The sequence below is a fragment of the Oncorhynchus masou genome, chromosome 21, assembly GCF_036934945.1.
Source record: "Oncorhynchus masou masou isolate Uvic2021 chromosome 21, UVic_Omas_1.1, whole genome shotgun sequence".
In the NCBI taxonomy this organism is placed as follows: Eukaryota; Metazoa; Chordata; class Actinopteri; order Salmoniformes; family Salmonidae; genus Oncorhynchus; species Oncorhynchus masou.
In genome coordinates, this window is record NC_088232.1 from 19,492,977 (window position 1) to 19,520,925 (window position 27,949).

The following is a 27,949-nucleotide window of genomic DNA, read 5'->3' on the forward strand; positions in this document are numbered from 1 at the left end:
TTCTGTTTAACGGTATTAAAACATTTTTTTTTTCAAAACAAAACACCTCATAACAATCTCTGGGGAAGTAAAAACTAATAAGAAAAAGGTGAAGGAGATATAAATTAAGATGACAAAAGTGAAAAGTCAGGATTAAACCTCGTTTTCCACAAATGGCTGAATTTCAGAAGGATATTTGACCAAAAAGCAGCACATTTGCAAGAAGCCATCCCCACACACACACACACACACACACCCCAGAACGCAGAGAACATTCCCAACAGACAGACACACAGTGCATAGTACGCAGGTAGGTTTAACCTAGCAAGGTAATTGGAGCAGCTACTCTCCGCTCCCCACTCTACTTAACAAGAAAATGTTCTGCCTGCTCATTTGTTGCCATGGCGACAGATCGAGCCAGCTCTGGGAATAGAGATATGAGATATAGTGCTTGGCAGAAAGAGATAGATCGATAGAGACAGACTGTTATGGGAAGCCCTTTTTTATTTTATTTTAATAGGCCAGACAATAGGAGTCGTCTCTATAGAAATAGAATGACCAGAGCAGACCTTCCCATTCAATTCAACATCATGTTTCCCCCTCTCTATCCTCCTGGTGTAATGATATGGTTGACAGAGGGTTAACTGCCTATAAAGCTACTAAGGACCAATTTGGAGAGGGCACAAAGAGGGGCATTCTGGGTACAGGATGGGGGGAGGGGGGCATCAGGGATCACGTTGTTGTTCTATTGCACATTCTATTTACATTTACTTTTCTTCTCTTCTCCGACTTCTTTTTCTGGAGATCTCCTTCTCAAACCTCACAGTTCAAAACAGACAACAAAAGCAATGTCATAAATAACCCTATACTGTGGTCAAATGAGAAAGAGAGCTTCAAAGCAACCTGCCGCAAAAACAATATAATAATATACGAGACAACAGTGACATTATTAATAACAATGACCATTTGATATAATAAGCACAAAAAAAAGCAACAGTAATTTGTAGAATATCAAAAAATAACCTTTGTAAAATGAATGGTCATTCATTCGAAGATAAAAAAACGTGTTTAAAACATCCAAGGCATCGACAGTGAGGAGGAATACCAAATCTATTTTTTTTTTTTTAAAGTGACAAGGTAGGGATTCACAAAACTAAAAACACAAAAGTACAGCACTTGAAACTAAGAAAGAAACCAGTTTGGTGAACTGAGGACCAATGCATCTGTACAAGCTTTTGGCAGTCTTGAGTGGGAAAAGTCCCAAACGTGAAAGACTATGAAACACATACAATGCAGTGTTCTCTAAACAGATCGTTCCATGTCACCACACAGGTAGTGTTACCACCCCATCAGTCTGAGTATTTCCTGATCTAGAAGTCCTTTCCACTTCAATATTGCATTGTCCCAATCACTCATTTTATCTCCTTCTATTCACAGCATATCAAACTGCAGAGAGAGTGCAGGGCGGTGGCCAAGCCGGGTTGCATTGTGGTTCATGTAGTCTTGCGTTGCCAAGCATCACACAGTGTTCTCGTTTTTTAAAGCCTACACGGCTGGGGTGTGGCTATGAGTTCCCACCTGATGAGTCTGTGTGCTGTGACTGGCTGAAAGTGCTGATAGGAACAGGAAGAAGCCAGGGGAAGATGGCAGACAGGAGGGGGGGAAAGTCATGGCGTTCGAGAGAGAGATGGCATGGCTTTCATACCCTACTGCATAGCCGTGGGGCGTGTCAGAGATCGGTAACCCTGAACGCATCACAAGCAGGTTAAAGGGAAGAGGGAGAAAACCTGTCCCTGAAAGTGTCACGATAGGAGATCCTGTTCCATGAAACAATGAAAAATAAGTTTGTTTCAAGACAAATGCTGCTAAAGCAGGTGTCACAAGAGGGCGTAAAATGTCCCTAGAGCGCTAGGAGCAGCCGAGGCCTCGTACCTCTGTTATGTTCCCCTCACCCTGCCAGTAGAGGAGCAGTCAGTCTGTCTTGTTTGTCTGGCCGTCCGTCTTAGCCTTAGAGATAACTAGAGGGTGCATTTGCCATAACGGCATAATATGTTGTGGGCTCCCTTTCTATCTTCATGGTCTCAGTGCCAGTCCTCATCTTCCTCGACATCATCGTCTTCGTCAGATGAGTCATCGTTAGCGCCGTCTCCTCCAGCTGTGTTCCCCTCCCGTGCCCCGTTCTGCCGCGCGGCCAGTAACGCTGCTGCTTCCGCCGCCGCCTGGGCCTCTGCCCTCTCCTCCGCCTCCTTCTGCCTCAGCGCAGCGGCCTTCTTCTCCTGCTCCGCGTGGCTCTTCATGTGGGCACTGCGGCTCTTCACCTTGTAGAAGATCCTAAGGGGGGGAAGGAGGAGGACAGGGGCAGAGGTTAGAGGTCAGAGAGAAGGCTGGGTTGGCTTCCTTGTTAGCTTTCGTATCTGTGGACAAGCACTAGCTCTAATTTGATAACCCCGTTGCAGGAAATGTCTAACTTTTTTACTGTATCTGAGGTTTAAAAAGGCTTCTGTAATTTCTACTTGACTTTCCCTTTTGAAAAATGTCCATTCATTATATAATTCACATTTCCTGTTGCTGCATGATTATTTTCCTGCTGCAGAAAACTGGCTCAAATTAAGCTCCTACATCTGTATGGTGTTGGTTCACAGTAGACAAGTAGAAGGTCCACACTTCAATTTGAAGAGTGTAGACCTTCTCTTTGCACAAGCACGGTACTGTGTGTGAACCTGGAGAAAGGAGAACTGATGAAGTCCAAATGGCAGAAACATCTGCCCATGAAATATTACTTTTCCTTACTTCATATTCAAAGGTTCCCAAACCATACAATGCTTAATTCTAGAACTGGATGAAGTGTAACACCATGCCAAGGCAGAATACTGTAGAGTAGTCTGCAGTATGTGGACCAGTGAGGAATCGGATATGGGATAAGAGCTGCATAGACTGGGGGCATAGCATGCCATATCACTGCTGTGTTTCAGTTGCTAGGAGACAGTTGATAATAACAGAACTGTGGTTGCTAACTGGACGAGCTCTTCAATCAGAGGCAGTCAGCACTGCTTGATTTCTTTATAGCAGGAAGCTCAAACAACCACCAAGGAGCACTTTTCACTGTATTACACACGCACACACACACACACACACACACACAGCTCAGAGCGCTTCCCAAGTCAGTGTTTCTGCAACCAACAGCCGCTCCAAGATTCCAACCTATTCAAACCAACCGGTGCAACATTGCAGTTACCCTGCAGATCTTGTCGAATCGCAGTACTCTTTGACCGAGGTCTCTCCTCCAATATGCAAAATCACAACTACCAGTCCATACAATTCACTGTCGGAGTAACATGCGTTAGTGTGCTATCACTGTAAATACAGAGTGGACAACTTCTAATTGCAAACATAGACAAAATGCTTTATCCAGATCTGGAATCTCAAGACTATCTTTCCCCCCCCCCCCCCAACTACCTTTAACCAGCACCTTCAACCAGCGCCTTCAACCAGCGCCTTCAACCAGCGCCTTCAACCAGCACTGCATAAAGAGTCCGGCCAACTTTGACACAAATGACGAGACATATATTAGATATGGGTGCTCCTGAGTGGTGCAGCGGTCTAAGGCACAGCGTCTCAGTGCTTGAGGCGTGCGTCCCTACAGACACCCTGGTTCGAATCCAGGCTGTATCACAACCGGCCGTGATTGGAAGTCCACAGGGCGGCGCACAATTGGCCCAGCGTTGTCCGAGTTTGGTCGGGGTAGGCCGTCACTGTAAATAAGAGTTTGTTCTTGACTGACTTGCCTAGTTAAATAAAGAAAACAAAATATCTCAGACACTGACCGGTCACACTTCTTGCAGGGGAACTCTCCCTCTGGTCCGGCAGGGCCCTTGGTCCCTGATATGGTCCCGGTCTTGGGGGCCGGTCGTGGTTTTGAGGAGGCGCTGGAAGGGAGCTGAGGAGGGAGACTGATACGGGACAACGTCTGGTCTCTCCTCAAGCCCTCCTGACTCTTCAACACCAAGACTGCTCCAGCCTGCACATGGAAATACTTCATTTGCTAAATGATTTAAGCATGCAAAAGATCATTGGATGCAAGGACACAGGCATGGATACAAAAAGCACCCTCTCCTCCCAATTGCCAAGCTGACCAATAATCATGACAGCTGATCAGAATCAGACACAGGCGGTTAGTGGCTCATTAATTGAGGAGGAGGGGGCTTATGGTAATGGCTGGAGCGGGATGGGTGGAATGGTATCAAATACAAATGATTTCCATGTGTTTGGTCCGGGTTTGGCCAATGTAGGGTATCATTGTAAATAAGAATTTGTTCTTAACTGACTTGCCTAGTTAAATAAAGGTTCAATAAAAATAAATACAATTTTAAATTCCATTATCCCCATTCCAGCCATTATGAGCCGTCCGCCACTCAGCAGCCCCCAGTGATGTCAGAGCAGTATCTTGCCAACTGCACCCACAACTCTGGTCAGCACACACACTCCCACTCACCCACACACCTCCCAAAGTCAAACTAACCTAGACATTGTATACCTGGATAGTACAAAATAAGTACAGCATAATAAGGCAGGTGTTTTTTTATACACCTCTTACAAAACATAACAAAGCTTTATGTTTCACCTCAGGCCATATTTTAATACCAGGTCACCAACTAACAGCAGAAATGGTGTCAAAGGTTTTCTGAGTCATTGTTTGCTGACAGAGTCAAATTACACAACATGGGGAGTGGGGAAGCCAGCCAAATCAGCTGTTCAGTATTTAGCCACTAGATGGCAGAAGACCTAAGAACACCGCAGCTTGGTGTCCCTCGCCACTGTTCTACTGTGAACTCAGTCGAGGCAAGTTCAAAAGTGCAAATATTGTTTACTGCACGGGGTGTTGATTACACAAGAATAAAAACATCACATACATCCATTCATCTTCTAGTCAGTGTCTCTTCTACTCAGGAGAAGATGCTCCTCTATACAGACCCAGTTCCCCTGCATCTCCCACTCACGTTCTCAGTGGCTTGTACCTTCTGTGTCATCCTGCTTGGACTAGAGCCCCACTGCTTCCTGTCAGCTGACACCTCCCACTTCCTGTTATCTACGTCTTCCTTCCGAGATTCTAATCTCTGAGAGCACTGTTGGTAGAAAGAGAGAGAGAGAAAGTTATTTTCTCAATTAGAATTGCTCACTTCCTGCATCCTCGCTCACCTCACTTTGAAAAAGTCAAAGTTCAAATTGATGAGAGCGAAGGTGGATGGAAATGCGCTCGCTTGAAATGAGACGGTCCTTCTCCAGTCCTGCGTCATTAGGCAAACTACATTTGCAGGGGTGGATCCCAAAATAAATGCGTAAAGTGCTCAAAACAAATTAAGTTAGTTCTGCAAGACATTTCATGGATAAAAGGATAAGTAAAAACGATTTGCTTCCTCGCCAAAAGGAGGCTATCAAGGAGGGGAGGACCATCTTCCGTTTGCATACTAACGATCTGACCCACTCCTCGATCTCATACCGGAATTCTGGGTCACTGAGGAGAGAGGACGGACTTTTGCCCAAACGAGAAAGCGCGAGAGAGAGATTAAGCGAGCGAGAGAGAGAGTCACTGTAGAAAGATTGTTTATGTAGTGTTGTTTCTGTTGGTAGGGAGATGCAGAGATGGGGTTCATTGTACTTTCAGGATTGTTTATACCGTATACAGTAGGCTGTACAGTAACAGGGTATCCCACACAGTACATTTTATGAAATACGTCTGCAATGCTGTTATGAATGTGTTATGAAATCCGTATATAGGTAGCCCTCAAATAAAGTCTTACCAACAAATCACAACTTGTGTCTTTAGGTTAAATGGGTGGCTGTGAGTGAGTCAGCACCTCTAAATAATACACTAAATCATTTTCTCTGGGTGTGCGCCAGCTCTTGTTTTTTATTATGCTTTTTATTTGGCTGAGGGACTGACACGATTTTACTCACTTTGGGGTTGACTACTTCATCTGTTCTTGTCATGCTTATTTATAGATTATAAAACGTGCTATGAAGTCCTTAATGTCGGTACTCTTCATTGGCTTCAGGACATGCTTATGAATGGACTATGTACGGGCTATGAATGTGTTAGATATGGGCCGTGAATGTGCCATATGAAGTCCTTATGTAGGTCGTCAATCAACTCACTTTAAGGTCCAGCTCTTCATCAGTGTTCCTGCTCTCAGGTGGCTCTGTGTCTCCGTAGATCAGAGCGCCGTTCCGACCGATCTTTACCCGTTTCTTACAGGTGTAGTAGAACTCCACACACTGAGCCACTGTCTTCGTGCTCACCTGTGTACCAGCGACACACACAGAAACACACTTCATATCTAGGCCCATTACAAGGTTTAGAGCAGAAGACACAAAAGCATCAACTCAACTACAGTACCAGTCAAAAGTTTGGACACACCTACTCATTCCAGGGTTTTTCTTTATTTGTACTATTTTCTACATTGTAGAATTATAGTGAAGATATCAAAAGTATGAAATAACGCATATGGTATCATGTAGTAACCAAAAAAAAAAGTGGTAAACAAATCGAAATATCTCCTCTGAATAGTTGATGTTAAGATGTGTCTGTTACTTGAACTCTGTGAAGCATTTATTTGGGCTGCAATTTCTGAGGCTGGTAACTCTAATGAATTTCTCATCTGCAGCAGAGGTAACTCTGGGTGTTCCTTTCCTGTGGCGGTCCTCATGAGAGCCAGTTCCATCATAGCGCTTGATGCATTTTGCGACTGCACTTAAAGAAACTTTCTAAGTTCTTGAAATGTTCCTTATTGACTGACCTTCATGTTTTAAAGTAATGATGGACTGGCGTTTCTCTTTGCTTATTTGAGCGGTTCTTGCCATAATATGGACTTGGTTTTTTACCAAATAGCACTATCTTCTGTATACCACCCCTACCTTGTCACAACACACCGGATTGGCTCAAACAAGAAATTATATAAATTCACATTTAACAAGGCACACCTGCTAAATTGAAATACATTCCAGGTGACTACCTCATGAAGCTGGTTGAGAGAATGCCAAGAGTGTGCAAAACTGTCAAAGGGTGGCTACTTTGAAGAATCTCAAATATAAAATATATTTTGATTTGTTTAACACTTTTTTGGTTACTACATGATTCCATATGTGTTATTTCATAGTTTTGATGTCTTCAGTATTATTCTACAATGTAGAAAATAGTAAAAATAAAGAAAAACCCTTGAATGAGTAGGTGTGTCCAAACTTTTGACTGGTACTGTATATCCTCCTGAAAAAAAATGACTCACCCGGGAGTTTTTTGGGAGACAGAGGCAACCTCTCAGTAACCTTTGCAGCATATTACAGTAACCAAGTAGGAATGGTGAATGGGAACAGATTAAGCAAGGCCCTCAGATGACTTATTTATGTGAGCACTGAGCAGCCCATGCCATTTATAGATATATACATAGACTGGCACATACCAGTTTCTGGACCATGAAGAAGTCTTTCTTATAGGCAGCGATCCCTTTGTTGAAGTAACGTCTCTCTACTGAGGTCCAGCTGTCTGACCCTGAGAGAGAGAAAGAAAGAGAGAGAGTTAGACGGACAGACACTGACTGGTGACGGTCTGCTTCTGTATGCACAGGGTGGACACACACACACACACGACTGGTTCGATAAACAATGCTTCTCTGTCCTCTGTTCTCTGTCCTCTGCTCAGCTGCCATTGTTAAAAGGTGTCTGCAAGCTTCCTAGCTGAAACAGTTCTATCAAGTTTGTGCGTATGTTATGACAACATTTTGGGCCATTTTTGTTCGTTATGGAATTCGGCTAGGGTTTTGCCTGCTGTTCGAGTGCACAAAACAATTTCTGTAAGTAAGCCGAAGTCTACGCCCCTTCGTCTGTGATTGGTTAACAGTAGGGACGACACCAAACATCATAGTTAGATGTCAAATTGGGCGACTAAGATCTCTTTCGGCAAAAACGTGAAAATTAATGACAGATTGCTTGAGTCATCTTAGATTAATTCGGACTATTTTGACTATGGCGTCTCAATATGAACAAACAGTACTATTGCCGCGTTCCTCTCGTTTTTCAAGCAAAGGTATTTTTAAGGGAGTATGCAAGCACTCTCGTCCGGTTTGTCTCGCCGAGTTCTGGCGCTAACACCTTAAAGCTGAGAGGAGGTCTGGAGACATCCCTGCTACTATCCTGAACAAAAATATAAGCGCAACATGTAAAGTGTTGGTCCTATGTTTCATGAGCTGAAATAAAAGATCCCAGAAATGTTCCATACGCACAAAAAGCTTATTTCTCTCAAAGTCTGTGCACAAATTTGTCCACATCCCTGTTAGTGAGCATTTCTCGTTTGCCAAGATAATCCATCCACCTGACAGGTGCGGCATATAAAGAAGCTGATTAAACAGCATGATCATTACACAGGTGCAGCTTGTGCTGGGGACATAAAAAAGGTCACTCTAAAATGTGCAGTTTTGTCACACAACACAATGCCACATGTCTCACATGTCTGGAGGGAGAGGTTTTGTGAGAGTGTGCAATTGACATGCTGACTGCAGGAATGTCCACCAGAGCTGTTGCCAGATCATTTAATATTCATTTTTTTCTACCATAAGCCACCTCACAACCACAGACCACGTGTAACCACGCCAGCCCAGGACCTCCACATCCGGCCTCTTCACCTGCGGGATCGTCTGAGACCCGCCACCCAGAAAGGTGATGAAATAATGTCTGTAATAATGCCCTTTTGTAGGGGAAAACTTATTCTGATTAGCTGGGCCTGGCTCCCAAGTGGGTGGGCCTATGCCCAGTCATGTGAAATCCATAGATTAGGGCCTAATGTATTTCAATTGACTGATTTCCTTCTATGAACTGTAACTCAGTAAAATTGTTGATGTTGATTTGATACATTTGTTCAGTATAGAAAATAGAAGAAAAAGGCCCCATGCAAGCATACAACACAGGCTTGCCTACAGGGATGCACTTTGACATACTCCAGTGAAGTGTGATGATTCTGACTCAGTAAAAGGACCCACAGAGAGTTATACACACAGGCCTGCCTGCAGGAATGCACACACACACAACATAACCCGGTGGACACAGTAAGAAATGACCAGTACCCATAGAACTAATAATGCACAGATAGTGTCTTAATCTATGACATGACAAACCTGAGTAGTGGTAGTCTCCTAGTCGGTGGTCCTTAGGGAAGACGGGGTTTTTCAACAGCAGGAAGGCCAACGCTCCCTGAACACCAAGAACAGCATTATCAACCCAATCGTTCACAAATGAACTCACAAGAGTAAACACGCAGGTCAACAGCTCACGAGACACTGAGCAATACTTGAAATCAAGGGCTACTTGGTTGGTTTTCAGAGCACACACACACACCGGACGCTGATCAGGGTAATGCTTGATATTGACCGATTCCTTGATATTGATGCTGATCTGTTGGTCATTGTGATGGGATGGATTAACCCGGAGAGCTACTGTAAGAGAGCAACAGCACTGTCTCCTGATGCTGGAGAGAGACAGAGAGAGAGTGGGCGCACCGCACACACTGATAACCACCCTCGGTCTCCTTGACAACAACATGGTGCCACTACCATAAAGCCCTCTTTCTCTATCTTTTTCTCCATCTCCCTTCCTCTAACCCAGTGTCTTTCTCGCTCTCTGAACACTCTGGTGAACATATGTGACCTTTACTCCAGAGTGAGTAAGAGAGAGCGCGTGTGTGTGTATACATCTGTTTTCTACATTGGGCATATGGAGCACTGGGCATATCTTATAACAAAACAACACACAGATTAGAGCGGCCGAATGAATGGGCACAGTCATTATGCTCTTTCTAGAATGCCCATTAAATTCTGTTTAGGTGCATTTTTAACTGTCTCCATGGTTAAAGTAGTAATACATTTATTTCATTGTTGTAAAAAACAGTGAGTGTGCTTCATCTTACATCGAAATTATTTTGACATTGGTAATTATTTTATATTTACGCGAATTTCTCGACAGTGGAAAGAACGTGTTACTGCATTAGACAAACTAACGTTTTCAACTGAGCAACCTTTTGCTACATTGTGCACTAATGAACAGGCCCCTGGCGTAAGCTGATCTGGCTGATGCTGAGGGGGCGAGGGATGTTTAAGGAGGAAGCGTTGCCTAGTCTGTGCCCAGCTGAATCATATCTTGTGTAGGCTACATGTGAACTCTCAACGCAGTTACTGAAGGCAATCTCCATCTCACCTTCACAAATCTCCAAACTATCTTTATGGCTCTGGCCGAGACAAAATATAACCTGCAGCTTCTCAATATTAACAAAATGTCCGGTAGATTGTGTTCACAAACGTGCTTGAGGAAATAGACATCTTTCCATGATGTTACAATAACAAAAGCGAGTGCACGGGCTTGACTAATCAGATTTGGGGGGGATTTGGTCAACCGCACCACTATCCAAGGTGCTGAATCTCTGCTACTACACAAAAATATGGTGCGTAAAAAAACAACCCAATTTGGGTTAGCTTGTAACCCAGCGCTGGGTAAATATTGGACAGATTACCCAAACAGGTTAATTTAATCATTCATTGGGTTTATATTCACTTTAATGCTGCGTTGACCGAGAAACCTTCTTTATTCTAATTGCTAGGTTATTTCCAGAAGGCGTGGCCAATTAGGGGTGTGGCTTTCAGATAGTTATTTTTGGCTGCCCGTGAGAGTAAACGTCATTCTGTTCATCATGTTAACTTCGTACACTGCAAATAAAACTGGTCCTTGAACATTTTTGCACTTCACATTCTAATTTAACAACATTATTATTTACATATTGTAACAAAGTGGTAACTATCCCAGCAATCAGGTAAAAACTATTGAAGGAGACCAAAAACGTGCTTCGATTCATTGATTTTGATGATAGTGAATTCATGAAAATAAGTGTGTCTTGCCTACATAGATTCAAGGAGAACAAGGCAACTAGGAAGAATAGTGAACTCAATAGCACCTGTGCTGTATCATACCTTGTTACATATTCACCACACAGTTTACACAGCCCTCCCCTTACCATACCATACACCATTTATGGTTGCAGTAGGAAGAGAGTGCTGCGCTACAGTAGCCAGGGTGGCCATGTGGGCTTGATTCCCGCTGGGGCCACCCATACGTAAAATGTATGCACAGATTACTGTACGTTGCTTGGATAAAAGCGTCTGCTAAGCTAAATTACATATATTATTATATTATGAATGTATTGTGAATACATTCGGAGGTGGTATAGCTAGCTGTTATTCTAGTAGGATATTGGAACACAGCCTGCGTCCAGTTAAATCACACCCACTAAAGCCACGGTTGTTCTCAGTAGACACAAAATGGATGATAACCGTCACAAACAGACAGATACCATCTGCAGTTGTCCAATAACACACACTCTTTTTCATTTTCAACCCATTTCGCTACAGTGTGCCCTAATGAACAAAACCCAGCTCCCCTCCCCTCCCGGTCATCCCTTCTCAGTCAACATGACCCATCATGCATTGCTCACCATGATGTCACCCTTGCACTCATACAGGCAGTGCAGCACCAGCTCCTGATTGGTCCCTCCTCCGTGCAGAGCGCTGGAGCATGACAGGTGCATGAGGTCATCCACTGGAGAGAGAGAGAGAGAGAGGAAGGGAGAGAGAGAGAGGGGGGAGAGGGGGAAGGGAGGAAGGGAAGGAGAGAGAAAGAAAGAGATTGTGATCAAGATTGAGATAGCGTGATCAGCCCATTGTTGTCATTGGGTTCTTCAAATCAGCACTGAATATTTGATTTACTGAGACTCAAATTTACTGAGACTTAAATTTGACAAATACCAACCTGAGTATTGACAGTTTTAGGACAGAGGATTAAAGATGTGTCAGCTGATATGTTAGTCTGTTACCTCTCTTGTGGTGTCCAGGTTTAGCCTCCAGGTCGTGGAGAGGAGCCCAGACCAGCAAAGCCTTGTGATGGTCGTGTTTGGCCGCTGAACGCTGCCTCAGCTCTGGAACCTCTGCCTGGTACCGGACGCCGATGTTTATACGCCTGAGATGACAGAATGTACAGTCAGTGGCTGGTTGGGAAGACAGAGAGGGGGGGGGGGGGTTACATTTGTTTGCATGAGGTACCATCTTAGCCCTGCTATGGGTTAGCCTTCACTATTCTGATGTCTGTGGAGGACACAGCCATTTGTTATGGCTAACACTCTGGGATCAGGGGTACTCAACTCTTACCCTACGAGGTCCAGAGCCTGCTGGTGTTCTGTTCTACCAGATAATCAACTGCACCCACCTGGTGTCCAAGGTCTAAATCAGACCCTGACTGGAGGGGAACCATGGAAAAACACAGTGGAACTGGCTTTGGGGTCCAGATTTGAAATCAGAGGGCTCTAAATCATATTATTGTCATTGACAGGGACAATCTTTTGTAACTACTGTAAATGTTCTATTTAAAACGAAATATCACGTGAATAAATGTTCTTATCCAGACATGTAGCTACCTAGGGGGTCGGCTGTGTTGCAGAAATAAGCCAAAGCTCATCATTAAGAAATACATCTCTGCACCCACATCTACAGGGTAAAAATGATGCTGTAAGTCTATCAGATTACCCTCAGGATACTCCAAATATAGCTAATGGCTGCTTTGGAAACCGTTTGGAACGCAGCCGCTATTTTGCCTGGTCACAAATTGCAAAGGCCTGCAGACTGCGAGCTCAGTTCGGGCCCCTCCTCCTTTCTCACAGAGTGGGCAAGCTGGGGCGCATTCAGGAGGGCACAACGTTGTCGAACGTTCAGAGAGAAATGTATGAGGCCTATGTAGAATAAACAATCACGTCAGTTGTGTTCGTTACATTTCAATCTGCATCTTTCACAAAGATTGCCTCCTGAACTAACCCTGGTATAAGCTGATCTGAAGACTAAATGGACTTGTCTAACAAGAAACAATAGTTTCAAAATATAAACTGTGGCTACTCACTTAACAAAATGTCTGGTACATTGTGTCCACAAATGTGCTCGAGGAAATAGACATGTGCACGGGTTTGACTAGGAAAATTTGCAGGGATTTGCTCAACCGCGGCGCTATCCATGGTGCTGAATCTCTGCTACTACACTCAAAAAAACAACAATTTGGGTTAGCTGGTAACCCAGCACTGGGTAAATATTGGACAGAACACAAACTGGGTTATTTTGACCCAGCCAGTTGGGTTTATGTGAATAACCCAACATGTTGGGTGGTTTGGATTATCCAAACAGGTTAATTAAACCATTAGTTGGGTTTATATTCACTTTCATGCTGCATTAACCCAGCAGCTGGGACTTTTTACATTCTAATCCGTAAGCTATTTTCAGGAGACGTGACCTATTAGAGGCGCATCTTTCAGGTAGATATTTTTGGCCACTCGTGAGAGTATATGTCATTCCTGTTCATCATGTTAACTTTGTACACTGTAAAATCAAATGTAACTTTAATATTTTTGCACTTTACATATTCTAATATAAAATGTATAACATTAGTATTTACATATTGTAACAAAGTGGTAACTATCCCAACATTGGAGAACTAATACTCGTGTGTACGCCTCATTAAAAGCTACAACCGTGTCAGTGTTCAACCTTAACATGAGATAACAATACAACAGAACAGCTGAACCGGAATGAAATGTGACTCTCATGGGGGACAAAGATAACTATCTGAAAGCCACACCCCAACTAAGGCTCTCCTCCAGTCTTCTGATCTGACCCACTGGGTAATATCCTAATAACCCAGCATCAAACTCAACCTGGCTCTTTTTAAAGAAAACAACTCAACTAAGTGACCCAATGTCTGCAACCCAGCAGAGGGGTCATCCCTGTGACAAAGTCACCACAATAAGAGAGTTATCATAAGGAAAAAAACTCAACCTTCCGATATCCCCCTGAGCCAGGTGCAAGTGGAAAAAAAGGGCCAACCAGCTGGCTGTCATCTTTCAGTCAAAGGTAAGCTAAAACAAACATAATTTTAACTAGGCTGTAGGCTACTAACTTCACAATACCTTAGGTCTACATTCAAACTATGCTACATCAACAAATTGTGTGGCGACTTTGACAGAACTTTGAGTTGATTCAATTGTGACAAATGCAAACAGGAAATCAGTAGATTCCTGTCCATATTGAACGGGAATACCGGGATATTACAAAGATGGTTGTAATTTTCTCTGGAAGAAAAATAGATGTAGATTTTCAGGAAAATATTAAACCCTAGTGTGTGTTCTGTACTCACGGTTCTATACTGACTGGAGTGGCTTCGCCGATTGCAGGGAGGACTGGTGGGGTTATGTCAACGCTGTCTGAAAAACACACAAAAAAAACATATTACCCCAGGTAAGTTGACTGAGAACACATTCGCATTTACACCAACTATCTGGGGAATAGTTACAGGGGATAGGAGGGATGAATGAGCTAATTGAAAGACGGGAATGAGAAGGTGGCAATGGTGGCCAGATTGGAAATGTAGCCAGGACATCAGGGTTAACAGCCCTACTCTTACCATAAGTGCCATGGGATCTTTAGCGACCACAGAGAGTCAGGACACCCGTTTAACATTCCATCCGAAAGACAACACCATACACAGGGCAATGTCCCCAATCACTGCCCTGGGGCAATGGGATATTTTTTGAGGGCCAGAGGAAAGAGTGCCTCCTACTTGCCCTTCAACACCCCTTGCAGCAGCATCTGGTCTCCCATCCAGGACACAAATCAGGACCAAACCTGCTTAGCTTCTGAGGCAAGCCGGCAGTGGGTTGCAGGGCGGTATGCTGCTGGGTGAACTTTTTTAATTTACTATCCTTATACCTCCTCCTTATCGTCTTACAGCAGAAGATATTTAGAACCGCAGATTTTGAGGGACTGAGCTAACCCCATGCATATTACTCAAGAAAAGTTTATATGAAAGAATAATGTCATGGTTCAACTCACACAGCCACAGTTTATTCTGAGCACAGCTTGTTCAAACCATAATGTCTGGTTTCCAGGTCCCAGGTTAGGCCTTTCCCTGGACCAAAAAGCATGAAAGAATCTCCATTGAAAGTGTTTTTTTTTTTAGTCCTGGACTTGTCTTAAACTGTGTCTGGGAAACTGGTGCCAAATCATCTACAACCCCCATTAGGACCCAGGTAGAATACATTTGGGACTACAACCCCCATTAGGACCCAGGTAGAATACATTTGGGACTACAAATCCTAGTCGGACCCAGGTTGAGTTGGTTGGACTACAAATCCCAGTAGGATTTAGATAGAAGATCTTTGAACTACAACCCCCAGTAGGACCCCAGGTAGTGGTACTCACTGGATCTCAGCAGGCTGCGTGTGGCTGATTTGGGTGTTATGGGTGGAGGCAGACCCTGGCTGGAGACAGCAGCTGCAGCAGAGGAGAGGAAGGTAGAGAAGTAGAGACCTGATCCCCCTCTCACAGGGCTGAGGATGGGCGGGGGGTGTAGGGGGGCATGGTCAGGGGGTTGTCAATCAGCCGGACAGGGGAGCGGAGGTGGCTCTGGTAGGGAGTGATGCTGGAGTAGACAGTCGGGGCGATGAAGGTGCCAGGTTTGGGAGGCGGGATGAAGAGAGGTTCGGGCCGGGGACGCCGTTTGGACTTTTTTCCGTCGTCGTCGTCGTCCTTCCCTCCCTGGGTGCCGCCGTTCTAAAGGAGGAAGTAGCACATCAATACAAACATTCTTACTTAACTGACAACACAGCACTGTTCCAATGTCCAAACTAGCATACACCAGTTAGTAAGAAGAGATGTATTGTAAGTGAGTTGTTTATCTGGTCAGGTACATTCTACAATATGTAGAATGATCCTCCCATACATTACATGTCCAGTTCACCCCCACCATGGTACTTGTACAGTACATATTCCCTCATAGATTGTACTGTATGTACAGCACAGTGGTAGGCTATATCTCCATCAATAGTGTGGATAACCCCTGCTAATCTGCTTGACCTCATCTGAGGCAGCGGGAGGGAGATTCGGAATGAGGGCAAGGGGGGAGAGAGAACATAGGGGAACCAGGGGAGAGTGGTGTGCTGGATAAGGGGGAGTGGGAGAGAAGATGGTGGCAAGATATGAGAGACTATAGGAGAAGGAGGTATGAACCAAGCTCTTTAGTTAGGTGTGAGGGGAAGAATTGCTGGACCCACCTGTCCTGAGCTGTCCGTCAGAGAGTTCCTGAGCGATCGTCGGCGGGTGACGATGACGGAGGGTTTGCGGTTCATGCTGGTCATGTCCTGGAGCGTGGAGGGGCGCTGTGGCCAGCTTGTGCCCAGGATAGAGTGCTCCCTGTCTAGGGAGGATGAGGACGAGAGGGTGTCTGGTCTCCGTACGGGGACTGACACAGGGATGACCAGGGGCATCATGCTCTCATCACGAGGCCGCTTGGCGCTGTGGCCTCCAGAATCTCTTTCCAAGGTCCCTCGCCGTGGCGCTGGCCTTTGGGGGCTCCAGGGTCTGTGGGGCTCCTCCTGCGGAAGAGACAGATACATACACACATCATCCCATATCGAATGTGAGGCTCCCTGAACAGGCTTCCTTTACAGACCAAATGAGCAGCCATAGCTATTCCTTACTACGTAATGTATTACCTTTGTATTGTCGTGTTGAAGTAGAGGCACGGAAAAACCTGTTTCAGCAGAATCATACTGCCCGGAAGCTAACAGAAGTATATTGCTGGTAAGTGACTTTCCATTCGCTAAATAAACATTCTAAAAATGAAGTGAGGTTGTTGCTCAACCCTAGTAGAGTATTTGATCAGCTGAAGCGAGTGAGTGAGCGTGGCAGAAGCCTATTATAGGAGTGAGCGTGGCAGAAGCCTATTATAGGAGTGAGCGTGGCAGAAGCCTATTATAGGAGTGAGCGTGGCAGAAGCCTATTATAGGAGTGAGCGTGGCAGAAGCCTATTATAGGAGTGAGCGTGGCAGAAGCCTATTATAGGAGTGAGCGTGGCAGAAGCCTATAGGAGTGAGCGTGGCAGAAGCCTATAAGGAGTGAGCGTGGCAGAAGCCTATAAGGAGTGAGCGTGGCAGAAGCCTATAGGAGTGAGCGTGGCAGAAGCCTATTGGAGTGAGCGTGGCAGAAGCCTATAGGAGTGAGCGTGGCAGAAGCCTATTGGAGTGAGCGTGGCAGAAGCCTATAGGAGTGAGCGTGGCAGAAGCCTATAGGAGTGAGCGTGGCAGAAGCCTATAGAAGTGAGCGTGGCAGAAGCCTGTAGGAGTGAGCGTGGCAGAAGCCTATAGGAGTGAGCGTGGCAGAAGCCTGTAGGAGTGAGCGTGGCAGAAGCCTATAGGAGTGAGCGTGGCAGAAGCCTATAGGAGTGAGCGTGGCAGAAGCCTATAGGAGTGAGCGTGGCAGAAGCCTATAGGAGTGAGCGTGGCAGAAGCCTATAGGAGTGAGCGTGGCAGAAGCCTATAGGAGTGAGCGTGGCAGAAGCCTATAGGAGTGAGCGTGGCAGAAGCCTGTAGGAGTGAGCGTGGCAGAAGCCTGTAGGAGTGAGCGTGGCAGAAGCCTATAGGAGTGAGCGTGGCAGAAGCCTATAGGAGTGAGCGTGGCAGAAGCCTGTAGGAGTGAGCGTGGCAGAAGCCTATAGGAGTGAGCGTGGCAGAAGCCTATAGGAATGAGCGTGGCCTGGTCCTGGAGCCCTATTCACGGTCTATTCCTAGTGGAAAAGTCGAGCCTCCAGCCCCAACACCAGGACAGGAGAAAGAGAGGCATAGATTCTGCTGAGCACTGCACCCCAGCCCACTACACCGGCCCCCACTGGCTTCTGCCCGTACCCCTCCCCAACAGAGTCCCCCCCCCAGGGGGTGGAATTTCAGCCCTATGGTGGAATGAATGGGGGAGGAGTGCAGAGTGAAATGGGTCCAGTCAGCATTCAGCAACGTAGCGGTCCTATTTTATAATGTATATGGTAAGGCACGAGGCACCCACGTGGGAGTGCAACGTTACTAGCTAACTGCACAGTCACGTAGGGGAAGACCAGGGCTGCATATCCCAGCGATTCCATCATCACTCACCATGTTGTAATGTATTATAAAGTAATAGGTCAAAACTTTTCTAGCAGTTTCTTTACACAAAAAGGATCAGGAGCAGTGCTTCTTATGTGTCTATGTGCCTGAAGACGGTGAATGACTCAAATGTAAACAAAAACTAAATGCACTGATGTTCTGTCCTGCAAAATCAATCAGTTCTCCTGTGTTTATATTGGGTTGATGACTGCTTATTCCGCTCAGAAAAGTGCTAATCATTCATAAACAACATCATGGTCTGACTCCGTTGGCCTTGGCAGATGCATTAAGGCTTTTGTTTGTTGCAATTCTAGATAAGGGAGCCGTAATCCCTCTGCAATTATACCCAGGTAAACAACAACAAAATGGATGTTTTAACATCTATAAAAGATTCCTAGTAATGCAGCTCCTACAGACCAATAACTCTTCAGCACTGTGTTTTTTGAATCGATTTTGAAGTGAGTGCATGCATGAAAAGTTGGGTTAGAATTAGGGGTGTGCATTTGACAATATTTAAATAATATGACATTTTTGAGGATGGCCAGATGATTTTTTCCCCCCCTCGCTAAAAGTAACAGTGAAAGATAAGTCTGATTTCCACCATGAACTGATTCTGTTACGAAAAGGTTTTCTGGTGAGTGTTTTGCATTGGTCTGTGTCAGGTCTTGTGGAAACTCTGTTCGGTGCGTGCCTGTAATTGCTATTTGAAATGGGGAGAATAGCATATGTCAGGGTAGGCATGGTTATAAAAATGACACTCCAAAATGTTGGTATGTCATGGTATAATGTCCTTGTTGGTAACAATTTCACAAGGATAAATCTAATTGAATTCATAAATAAAGCTTTTTCATTGTCAAAATAGGCCGACAATTTTTGTTTTATCCAGAACATAACACTCACTCAGGTAATCGAATACTAACTTCTGTTCAGATACCCAGATATCTGGATAACAGGGCCCATTCCTAGTTAAAATTGAGGGTGGGGATATCCCTGTTAAATCATGTAACTACACTATACCCTTCAAAGCATGACCACAAGCACCACGAGCACCAGGACATGCAGCCATATTTACCTTGACGATGTGTGGCGGTAGTGACTCCATCTCTGAGGCTTTCTGGGCCAGTGTCTCCAGGTTAACCTCCTGGGAAATCCTCGGTTTCCTGCATGTGCTCTGAATGACCCCTGTAGGGGCCAACTGGGCAGCATGGACCTCTTCCGCCTTGGGGGCTCCACCTGGCCCTTCAGAGGCCCCGTTCTGGGCCCCATCAGATGGGATTACGAAAGGGTTGTCAACTGGTGGCGATCCACCTTCCTTGGAGAGTCTCCTGGACCGTCGAGGCTGCAGCTGAAGCTGGGGAGGTTGGAGCTGTGTCTCTGTGTGGGGGAACTGGGGGTCTGTGCGGGGGGGAATGTGTGGAGAGTCTGGGGATGTTTCCTTGGCGTCTGGGGGGGTTGGTGGAGGAATGGTCTCCTGGGAGTGCACCAACACGGGCGGCTGGGAGAGAGGATGTGGGTGGGTAGGTGGGTTTTGGTTGCTGGGGTAAAATTCTAGTACATGTTGTGGTTGCGGCTGCAATTGCTGTTGTTGTATTTGGCGTCGTTGTTGTATTCGTTGCTGTTGTATTTGTTGCTGTTGTATTTTCTGCTGTTGCTGCTGAACCATTTGCTGCTTCATCTGATGGTGTTTTTGTTGCATTTGTTGTTGTTGCTGTAATATTTGTTGCTGTTGACGTTGCTGTATTTTCTGCTGCTCCTGCTGTTGCAGCTGCTGCTGGAGTTGGGGATGCTGTTGGGGTTGGGGATGCTGTTGGGGTTGGGGATGCTGTTGGGGTTGGGGATGCTGTTGGGGTTGGGGATGCTGTTGGGGTTGGGGATGCTGTGGGGGTTGTGGATGCTGTGGGGGTTGTTGGGTGTAGTTCAGATTGGGTAAAGTCCTGTTGCCCCCCTGAAACACCTGGTAGTAGCCAGCCGTGAGGTGCTGCTTGGGCTGGCCGAAGGCTAGCTGGAAGGGCTGAAGCACGGAGCTGCCCCCAGGGTTGGATGTGCTGTGCTGCTGGGCGTTTAGAGCACCAGGTTTAAGGGTCTGTGGGAACGCCTGAGACTGGGACTGCTGTTGGGAAGTATGATGCTGCTGCTCCCACTCTAGACTGTGAGCCTTGGCCACATCCCTAATGTCTCTGTAGGCCTCTCCTCCAGCAGGGAGAGAGTTAGGGTTAACCACCTGCTGCTGCTGAGGTGGCTTCTTCTCTGCAGCCCTACTAGGGGGCTGGGGCTGCTGTGGTTGCAGGGGTGAAGGCCCCTCACGGATCTGCTGCTTGACAAAGGCATTCTGGACCTGGGAACGTGAGTCACCGACACCCCCGAGGTACGGCGCAAAGTTCTGCCCCCAGTTAGCCATAGTGACACCCTGTGTCCAGTTCCCAGTCCCAGTTCTTTGTGGAGGCTGCGGTTGGGCTGCTGGGTCCTGGTGAACCCACTTCATGGGTACAGTCTGTTGGTAATGTCCCCGACTCTGGTCTCCTTTCTCTGGGCTGAATATCACGGAGTTGAGGTACATACCAGTATGGGCGGCCTCTGGGTTGGAGGTTGTAGAGGTGACGGTGCCTGCGGCCTCACTCTGCCCAGGACCAGGCCCTGAGGCTGGGGCACCAAGGGCGTAGTAAGAACCTTCTGGATGCTGCTGAGAGGACGTCTCCTTCATCGCCAATCCTTGGTCGTTGAAAAATGAGATGCGCTTGCCTGTTCTCTTACTGTTGGGTTTCTGCTGGGGTGGCAAACTCATGGCTAGCATGAATAACGGGGTGAGGTTGAAGTGGGGGGGGGGCTATGGGGTACTAGGTGCATAACAGTCCCCCAGCCACACAAACCACCAACAAATATGTCCCCTTTAACTGTCCCAATCTGAAGACAAAAGGAATAGAATGTTCACAGAACACACCCTAGGAGAGGGGGTTGCATATTTGAATGGAAATCATCAAACCACATGTCAGGGAGTTGGACTAAACGTAGACAAAAACCCAATCTTCTTCCCTTTATCTCCTCTTCCTGGTGTATTGAGAGGTAGCCGGTGCTGATAGAGATGTCTGGATGTCCACTGGCCTCATTCATTTATGGGAGACACCCTGTGAAGAGACCAGAGGGGTCAGGCATGTTTTTACAGGGCAGTCCAGAGAGGTCGAAAACACGGGTCCTAATGGTCCTATTGTAAAAGCTGCCTGCAGCCATGTGAAAACCTGCTATGGCCTGGGGGCCTTTCCAACACAATGGAGTACCAGGGAAATGTATTGGGTTGGGTGGGAATGAAAGCGTGTGTGTATATGTGGAGTGTGAGATAGATTCAAGAGAGGATTCGGACAGCAACATTGAACATGATGATATTGGCACGGGCAGTGATAATTCAGATGGAACATTAAGCAGGTGTGATGCCGAGACTAAGATCTTTCACTTTAAAATGCATGCCAAACAAAAACCAATGATTGCAAAGTTAACACAAACCATACAATTCCATGCACAAGGACAACTTTTAACAATTTCCACTACATATTGTGCCGTCTTTCTGTTACCAAACTTTGCATGTACACTCCAAGACAATACGTTTTTGTAAAATGTTCTGCAGATTTTTTTATTTGTTTAAGTAGTCCAAAGAGTTGCATATTTTCTTTAACTTCACAATCATTGGTTTTGTTAGACAAACATTTTAGGACTGACCCCATTAAGTCGACTGGTCGATAGGCTGTTGGTCGACTGAGATTTCTTTAGTCGAGCAGTAGCAAAGACAACTGTCTGATTCGCGTCTGTCTGAGTGGACTGATCCATTGTGGAGGCCAATGAGGAATGGGGATGGCACAGTCCATCACTCCAAAACGTGCTACTGAAATTGTATATGGTTATATTGAATAAGAACAATGGTGCAACACTAATAAAAATATGATTTCATGAGCTTTCTCCCGCGTTGGATAGTGGCCGCTGTCCGCGGTTCTGAAACACATCAGTGTGCTGTTGAATTGGCGCTTTTTCCAAGATCATGTTGCTATGTGCATATTAGCAAAGTTAACCATGTGTTGAGAACAATGCGGCGGAGGCAGCAGCAGAAGACGAGGAGACGATATATATATATATATATATATATATTTGTACACCTTTATTTAATCTTTATTTAACTAGACAAGTCAGTTAAGAACACATTCTTATTTTCAATGACGGCCTAGGAACGGTGGGTTAACTTCCTCGTTCAGGGGCAGAATTTTCACCTTGTCAGCTCGAGGGATCCATTTTTGCAACCTTACAGTTAACTAGTCCAACGCAATAACAACCTGCCTCTCTCTCGTTGCACTCCACAAGGAGACTGCCTGTTACGCGAATGCAGTAAGCCAAGGTAAGTTGCTAGCTAGCATTAAACTTATCTTGTAAAAAACAATCAATCATAATCACTAGTTAACTACACATGGTTGATGATGATATCAAAAACTTGTTCTCCCCACTGTATATATATTTTAATAATCGGCAAAATCGGTGTCCAAAAATAACGATTTGCGATTGTTATGAAAACTTGAAATCGGCCCCAATTAATCGGTTGACCTCTACTCTAGACAACATGAAAACAGCCAAACCACCTCTGCTAGGGCAATTCAAATGGTCAGAGTGAGTTGTTCTCTCATTTGTGTCTGGAAGTAGCTAGCAAGCTAGCCAAGTTTAGCCAGTTAGCTTGGGTGCTTGACTGCCGTTGTGAGGTCAGAACGCTCGGATCAACCCTACTCCTCAGCCAGTGTTCAGTGTGTGCTCTAAACACTCCAAGAGCAAAACGAGCTGAATTTACAAACAGACAACGCTCTGAATTTACGAAAGCCCAGAGCTCATTCTGAGCGCACTCTGACACTCCAGTGTAAATTTACACTGTTTAAAAATGATTATTTATAATAATAATAATAATAATGATGCTCCTTTTTCTTGATCTCCTTATTATTGTGATTACTTATTATTGTAATGATGATAATAATAATAACAATGTTATTATTAGGCTTAGAATAGCAGCCTTGTAATCAAAGGGTAACCTAGACTATTTGCATTGCCCCACCCTATTTTACACTGCTGCTACTCCCTGTTTATTATCTATGCAAAGTCACTTTAACTCTAACTACATGAACATATTACCTCAACTAACCGGTGTCCCCGCACATTGACTCTGTACCGGTACCCCCTGTATAGAGCCTCGCTACTGTTATTTTACTGCTGCTCTTTAATTATTTGTTACTTTTAATGTCTTTTTTACTTAAAACTTTTTTATTTTATTAAAACTGTATTGTTGGTTAAGGGCTTGTAAGTAAGCATTTCACTGAAAGGTGATTTGATTTGTATTACCACCATTGAGCTGTAGGCCTAAAAGGGCATCCTGTTTATTCTTAATACCTTAATTTACTTAGACCTGTATTTCAATACTTATACAGGCTACTGTATCAATCACTCATTCATTCATTCAAGTCATCACACAAGTCATTCATGATTTGAAATGCAATCAAGCATTTTCATTTTAAAATAAAGCGACCCTTGAATAATTAGCTTAAACAATAAATATACAGTTCCATGCGACCATTTTGTCTTTTCTGTAATAGAGGCTTGATAGAAAAACACTACAACAGACTCTCTGGTAGGCTTATCATTTATTTAGTGTTGTTTACATCGTTCCAAATGGTCAGAAAAGTTCTATTGTAATCTAACAGCACCAGTTTGGGACACACAATATGCACGCAGTGCTGGCTCCTTACCTTATTTTTCTAGATCTCCAGTATTTTCTACATCTAGTCAAATTGATTCCACACATCTGACTTCCCCTTTACCTCGGGAGGTAAAGGGGAACCAGTAGCCTAAACACTCCCCCGTTTCGAGTTTATTTGTTATGTCCTCTGCATCCATTTTGCTGATACGGTGTTCGGAGCTTGTTATAACCAATTTGTTGATGTGATTATGATATGCTACAGGTCAGGCCCTATTGGTCACGTGCATGCGATGCTTTACATGTGTCACGTAAAGAGGGCAAGGGTAGAGGGAATGTTTCTCCTAAATAAATGAGGGATTTCGTGTAACAGAACTTTTCGGTCAGAAATGGCTGTTATTATGTTGCAGCTTCAGCAACACTGTGGTGGTCGCTGCAGCAGGGAGGAGAGAAAAACAACGGGTGCTAGTCACAGTCTTCAGAAAAAAAAAAATGTAAACACAGCAAGTCTGAGCCCGGCCCCGGCACAATCAAATAAATTGCTGGTCGGACTCCCTCTAGTCATTTGTGGATCTTAATTATTTCATCAAACAGTGTGCTTAATAGCATCAGACAAGCGCAGTTAATATAGTGGATTTGATTAAAACACATAGGATGTGTCTATACAGGGGGAAAAAAACAGTTTTGAAACTAGAACAGACGAATGGTGGTCAATCAAGATTGTTTTTAGTCGGGACAGCCCTAATGCATTTTAATCTGAGTCTCTGCCTCATTATGCTACCGTGGATTAGAGCTGTGGCAAAATATTACTTGTAAAGAGTCCCAATTGGCACCCTATTCCTTATGGACCCTGGTCAAAAGTAGTGCACCATATAGGGAATGCAGCCTACTTGCTCTTTTTGCACTGAGCCTCTGACTCAGTGGTCTCCGAATCATTCAGGACAAAAGGGGAACCTGTCACCCGTTGATCCTGTTCCTGCATTGTCAAAAGGGAAAGGCAAGAGAGAGGACAATGAGAGAGAACAACTATGAGTCACAATAACCTTCTTCGGAAAAAAGGTCAAAAGTGAAAAATATTACATTTTCAATTTCCGTCACAGCTAGTCAGTCGACCTAAGAGTAAAACATTATAATACGTGAAAAGAGAGGCACATTTATTGTAGTCCAAATCCTTCTGGGCATCACTTTCATTGCCATGGCAACACATTATGATAATCACAATCTGGATGTGTATCTGAGGGCATAGTGTTTGTGCAGAGTATACTACGATCATCTTCCCAATGCACAAAGATAAAGACCCCTCTGCAATTGCATTTACAGTTTGAAGAGATGGACTTTTCAATGGTGAGAGTGGTGACGATGTAATGCAATGGAATACAATGCAACTGTCCTCTGGTCTGTATAAGAATACTGAAAGTGAAAATGTCCCAGTTCTTCCATGGCCTGTATATTCACCAGACATATTACCCTCTGAGCATGTTTGGGATGCTCTGGATCGACAGCGTGTTCCAGTTCCCGACAAATATCCAGCAACTTCGCACAGACATTGAAGAGGAGTGGGAGAACATTCCACAGGCCACAATCAACAGCCTGATCAACTCTATGCGAAGGAGCTGCGTCAGGCAAATGGCGGTCACACCAGATACTGACTGTTTTTCTGATCCACCTTATCTGTGAGGTATCTGTGACCAACAGATGCATATCTGTATTCTCAGTCATGTGAAATCCATAGACTAGGGCCTAATGAAGGTATTTCAGTTGACTGATTTCCTTATATGAACTGTAAATTGTTGTTTATATTTTTGTTCAATACATATTACTCAGGCATTTCACATATCATATGCTACCCCCCTCTTCAGTAGTTGACTGTGGCTGCATCTTCAGCAAAACAACTTTTTTTTAATTCTGCAGGACTTTAGGGACAAATATATATATATATATATATATATGGCTTTTATAAATATGAGATATTTATTGTTACCGAAGAGTAGCTTAGAGAACAATCGATAGCTGCGCCTATTCTGTTCCTGAAGGCAGGCAAGGCCGAGATGAGGGGAGTAGGCCATCCTACAGTTGTCTATAATATAGACATATACATGTTATAGGCCTTGTTGTATGGTAGGCTACACTGATTGTACAAGGCACAGGTGACCGAAAACTGTGCAAAATATATTTGGTAGAACTTACAACACATAACTCAGTAGTTGCTTCTCCAAAACCTGGTAGGCTACTGTTTAGCCTAGGCAGCAACCATTTAGCAAACACACACCTTAAAATAGACAGCTGCAGCTGCTCATATCCTGCACAGTGGCAGGATATATACAGTAATTTAGTTGTCTGACCGACCACGCACACTTCAGGGTGAGGACACTATTGCATTGACCAGGGTGAATTAAACACCATGTTATATTATAGCATGTTCTTCTGTATGCTTATTACATGATAAGGTTGTTCAGGAATCCAAATGATGAACAATTCTGTAGACGCGGTTCCGCTATAGCTATAAAAACAACAACAAAAAACAATGTGCATGCGCCACTGTATTTATGAAGAAATACCTCTATCAATTTCCGGGAATGGGAGAGGCGTGGCTTGAGAAGACCATGGAAGACGCATTGCCTTGGCCTATTTTGCTTAACAGCAGAAATCATATGGAGTGGGTTTTGCAGTGTTTGTTTTTCATGGAAGGGTTTCTGCCATATGAAATATTTGCACAATAACACGATTTCCCCCAATCTTTCAGTAGGCGATCGGGTGTAGACTAGTAGAGCCATGACAAAGTGGACCGAACGTTGCACAACCCCCTGTCGGGTTTATTAACCCAACCAACCAAGGAAAAGCCGTTAATATAGTCTAGGCTTGTACCGTCAACCATAATTACCTAATCCCTGAGACGGTCGAGCGTTTCTTAATTTAAACAGCGAATACCCTTGCAGCCAATGGGGCATGGCGGTGAAAGCGAACGCAAATTCGATGTCGGCTATAGGCTGGCTATTTGACATGGAGGAGTGAGAATCCCCCCCCCCCAGACAGCACCAAAAAAAATCTGAGTAAAAAAAACAAAAACATGCTGCGTCCTACTTCTGAACAACCCTTGCTGAACCCCCGCCTCCTCTCCGTCCCCACCGCCAGCCAGCTCAGCGCTATTTACGAGAAGGCAGCCCTTTGTTACAGAAAACGGATTATCCAGTCACTAATTCCATGGCACATTACAACAAAGTGAGACAACAATGCACCCCATATTGGCTACACAAGTACCACGACAAAAGTAAGGATAATATAAACCGCGCAGCTATAGGGCTGCTCAACTTATCAACATGGTTAATAGCCTACGTCATAGGAACTGATATTGCTTCCTATGTTTATGAAAATCCCCATATTAAGCAATAAAACACACACAGGTATCAACAGCTGATCAACAATCTTTATGTTCAATATGCATAGAAGCCTATGTAATGAAATTGTAAACTTTGTTTACAACTAATGTCATCCATTCACTTGCATGTTTCTTGGTTCACATTTACCGATCAAAAAGCCGGATATATAAATAAATCAAAGTTGCTATCCGATCACTTACCGTGCTTGTCATGTTTCTGCGATGCCCCAACAATCACCCACCACCAACCAGTGCAGCAACTATCCCCAGACCCACGCGCCCAGCAGTGCAATCGAACCGAGACGACAGCATACATCTCTAGCGTTGAGTCATTCTATGCTGACCTCACTAATTATTTTTCAAGCCAAAGAAAGAGGTAGATCGATGTCGTTAGAAAATAAGTGCTATCCAGTCCGAAATGGGGCACTGATCTGCAAAAATGTGGACATTATTGCGTTAGGATTACACAAATAGCCCACATGCACACAACACACCACTGTCATATGCGGCCTTTTCTCTCTCAATGTAGAACGCTCTCTCAAACGTTCTCTTTCAGTTTGTCTTGTGATCCCATCCAGTCTGTTCGCCACACCTACTTCCACGACCATATATGGCTTTCATCTTGTATGCGAGGCGCTGTAATTTACTGGGCAAACTCTACTCAGATCCATGCAGGGAAATTCCGTCAGACGGCTACTGATACAAAGACAGGCCCTTATTTAAATCCCATCGATATTAAAAATGTCAGGGGTGCGCCTCGCACTAGTTCCAAGTTAGAGAGAATATGTCTACCTACTCTCAGTATTCATTATCAGTATTCATTAACATTATTACAGCATTATTGCACAAC

General features: G+C 44.6%; 1 protein-coding gene across 1 annotated transcript; it reads right to left on the reverse strand.

The window, feature by feature from the left end:
* On the reverse strand, positions 1–27,674 carry mideasb (mitotic deacetylase associated SANT domain protein b). Its single transcript, XM_064927723.1, is given in 14 exon segments — positions 1–2,310; positions 3,804–3,997; positions 4,977–5,102; positions 6,133–6,276; positions 7,434–7,522; positions 9,141–9,216; positions 11,504–11,607; positions 11,882–12,024; positions 14,239–14,305; positions 15,303–15,449; positions 15,452–15,653; positions 16,154–16,474; positions 19,086–21,135; positions 27,301–27,674. Coding segments are annotated over 13 exon segments (3,582 nt in total). The 5' UTR covers positions 20,805–21,135; positions 27,301–27,674; the 3' UTR covers positions 1–2,060.
* Positions 27,675–27,949: the final 275 nt, after the last annotated feature.